The sequence below is a fragment of the Austrofundulus limnaeus genome, unplaced genomic scaffold (genome assembly GCF_001266775.1).
Source record: "Austrofundulus limnaeus strain Quisiro unplaced genomic scaffold, Austrofundulus_limnaeus-1.0 Scaffold279, whole genome shotgun sequence".
Classification (NCBI taxonomy): domain Eukaryota; kingdom Metazoa; phylum Chordata; class Actinopteri; order Cyprinodontiformes; family Rivulidae; genus Austrofundulus; species Austrofundulus limnaeus.
Genome location: NW_013952681.1, coordinates 543,949 through 546,324, shown reverse-complemented (window position 1 = coordinate 546,324; position 2,376 = coordinate 543,949). Strand labels below are relative to the sequence as shown.

General features: G+C 34.3%; 1 protein-coding gene across 1 annotated transcript in view; it reads left to right on the top strand.

Annotated features, from left to right (window-relative positions):
* Positions 1 to 2,376, top strand: part of gdpd5a (glycerophosphodiester phosphodiesterase domain containing 5a) — a gene marked incomplete in the record, with an annotated part of 94,726 nt that overhangs the window by 52,618 nt on the left and 39,732 nt on the right. Inside the window, 1 exon segment of the mRNA XM_014021138.1 lies at positions 1,438 to 1,531. Coding sequence (XP_013876592.1) covers positions 1,438 to 1,531 — 94 coding nt within the window.

The window sequence follows — 2,376 nt, the reverse complement described above, 5'->3', positions numbered from 1 at the left end:
AAGTAGCTTTGTAGTTTCAGATCTTCATATTAATCTTGTAGTGTTATAAACCAGCCTTAACAACAATTCATTTTAATTTAAACTATTTATTTCGTTAGTTTACATTAATTCATTTAAAATTCTAATTCAAATTCAAACAGAATAACCTATTGTTACAAAAAAATATGGCGTGCGATTTTTTTTCAACACTACATTTTTTCTAACTAACGAAATATAAAGTTGTTAGTGAAGAAAACCCGTCTGGATAACAGCAGACTGGCTGTTCGTAAAATGTACGACAGGTCTGGACCACACGTGAATTTTGTTCGTATCTGAAAAAAATCGTAGAATACGAAAACATTGGTGAATGCCACAAATTCTCCTAAATCACTCGTACGCACAATTAAAGAACAAATCTGTGCGTACGAACGGTTCTTGCATGAGGCCCAATGTTTTAGAGTGGTTATCGCCAAGTCCTGATCTCAGTCTTATAGAAAATTTATGGGCAAACTGAAAAGTCATGTGTGAGCAAGGCAGCCAACAAACATGGCTCAGGTCCACCAGTTCTGTCAGAAGGAATGGGACAAAATTTCTGCAACTATTGTGAGAAGCTTGTCGAAGGAGATCCAAAACGTTTGATCCAAGTCACACATTTTAATGGCAATGGTACCAAATATTAATAAAGTGTATTTAGACTTTCGACCAAGAAAGTAAAAAAATTGCCTTAAAAATTCTTTCATTATTCTGGCATTTAGCAAATAGAAAAAAAATGTTGGCAATCTTAATTGACCTAAAACAAGAAAATCACCCAATTTACTTGAGTACTGTACTTAAGTATAGGCTTTGAGAATTTTTACTTACTTAAGATAAGGGATTAAACTGGGATTCTGGTGTAAACCTGAATCAATTAGGCTTTGAATTGGTTGCATGGGAAAGGAAGCACATATGGTAACGTGCTCTGAAACTAAACTGGTCCAGTTTGAGAAAAGCCATATCAAGTTTGGATTCTTTACAGTTTTTGACAGGGTATTAAAGGGACCCCCGATTAGTTGTAACATTACACTTTATTTGATAAACTTATATCGCAACTGTAAAATAAAGACTGTAAAAATACTGTAGGCTGTTTAGTTTTTATCATTTTTAAACTCTATTATCTAACGTTTGATCAGATATAAGCCATTTAATCTCACTTAAAACTTAATCATATTCTGTAATCACAGAAAGTTTTTCTCTCTCTCATCTGTATTGAAACAGCCCATTTTCCCCTCATGTCAACATATGGTTTTTTCAACATTACACACATCAGTGAATCATCTTATTAACCAACTTTAAAGCAACAGATTCAGGATAACATAAATAAATGGTTTTGAATTTTAAAGATGTTTCATGACAGTTGCAAAATCAATACATATTTTTTGGTTAAATGTATATTTGAAATGTATTGTGTTTTGTCAACAGTCCACAGCACCTTTCTTGCACCTTGCGGCCCTGGTCATGGTCACAGCGATAAGCTGGCTGGTAGCTGGATATGTGGTACGCAAACAGAGATCCAGTAAGTGTTGAATTGTCCATTAAATCACAATTTTTAGCAAGATTTTGTTTCTCCATTCAGTCTGCTGTGTTAAATTGAATGCAATGATTTTAAATACAGATAATCAGATGTTGTCAGCTAAATTCTATCTAATCTCCCTAAGGGGGAAAAAGAAAGGAAAATGTGTTTCTTCAAGTAACACAAAGGCTGTCTTAATTCATAGGTTGCAACCCACGTAGACTACAGCCTATGTGCACCATAAGATGCCAGTGTTGGTTGTGTAGGGGTCACCTCGAGTGAAGAAACACGATTTACTGCCTCTCGTCAGGCCTCAGACAGGCCTGATGAGAGGACAGGAACTCTGTCACAAACTGAACTCTATTTAGGCCATGACAAGTCATTCCAACCGTGGAAGAGAACCTCTCAGTTCTCTTAATTAGATAATGGACAGAACAATCTCTTCTGTTCGTGATTCGTTTGTTGTTTAACTAAGAATGTTTATGCATTTGTTAAATCATGATAATGACTGTCACAGGAAAAATGGAACCACTTCTTTTCTTTTATTGTGCCTTAAAGATTTATTATGGTATAAAAATCACAGAGAATCTGATTGCAATGTTTTCATTGTGTTTTTATGTAAATCACTGTTTTATTTTACTGTGAACACAGTAATATAATTGTGGATTTTTTCTGAGAAAATCTTTCATTTATCTGGACTAATAGAAGGTTCAGAAATGATTATAAAACAGAAATGTTAATTAATCATTAGGGATGCACCGATACCAGATTTTTGAAAACCGAGTACGAGTACAAGTACTTACATTAAAGTACTTGCCGATACCAAGTACCGATACAAGTACTAATAA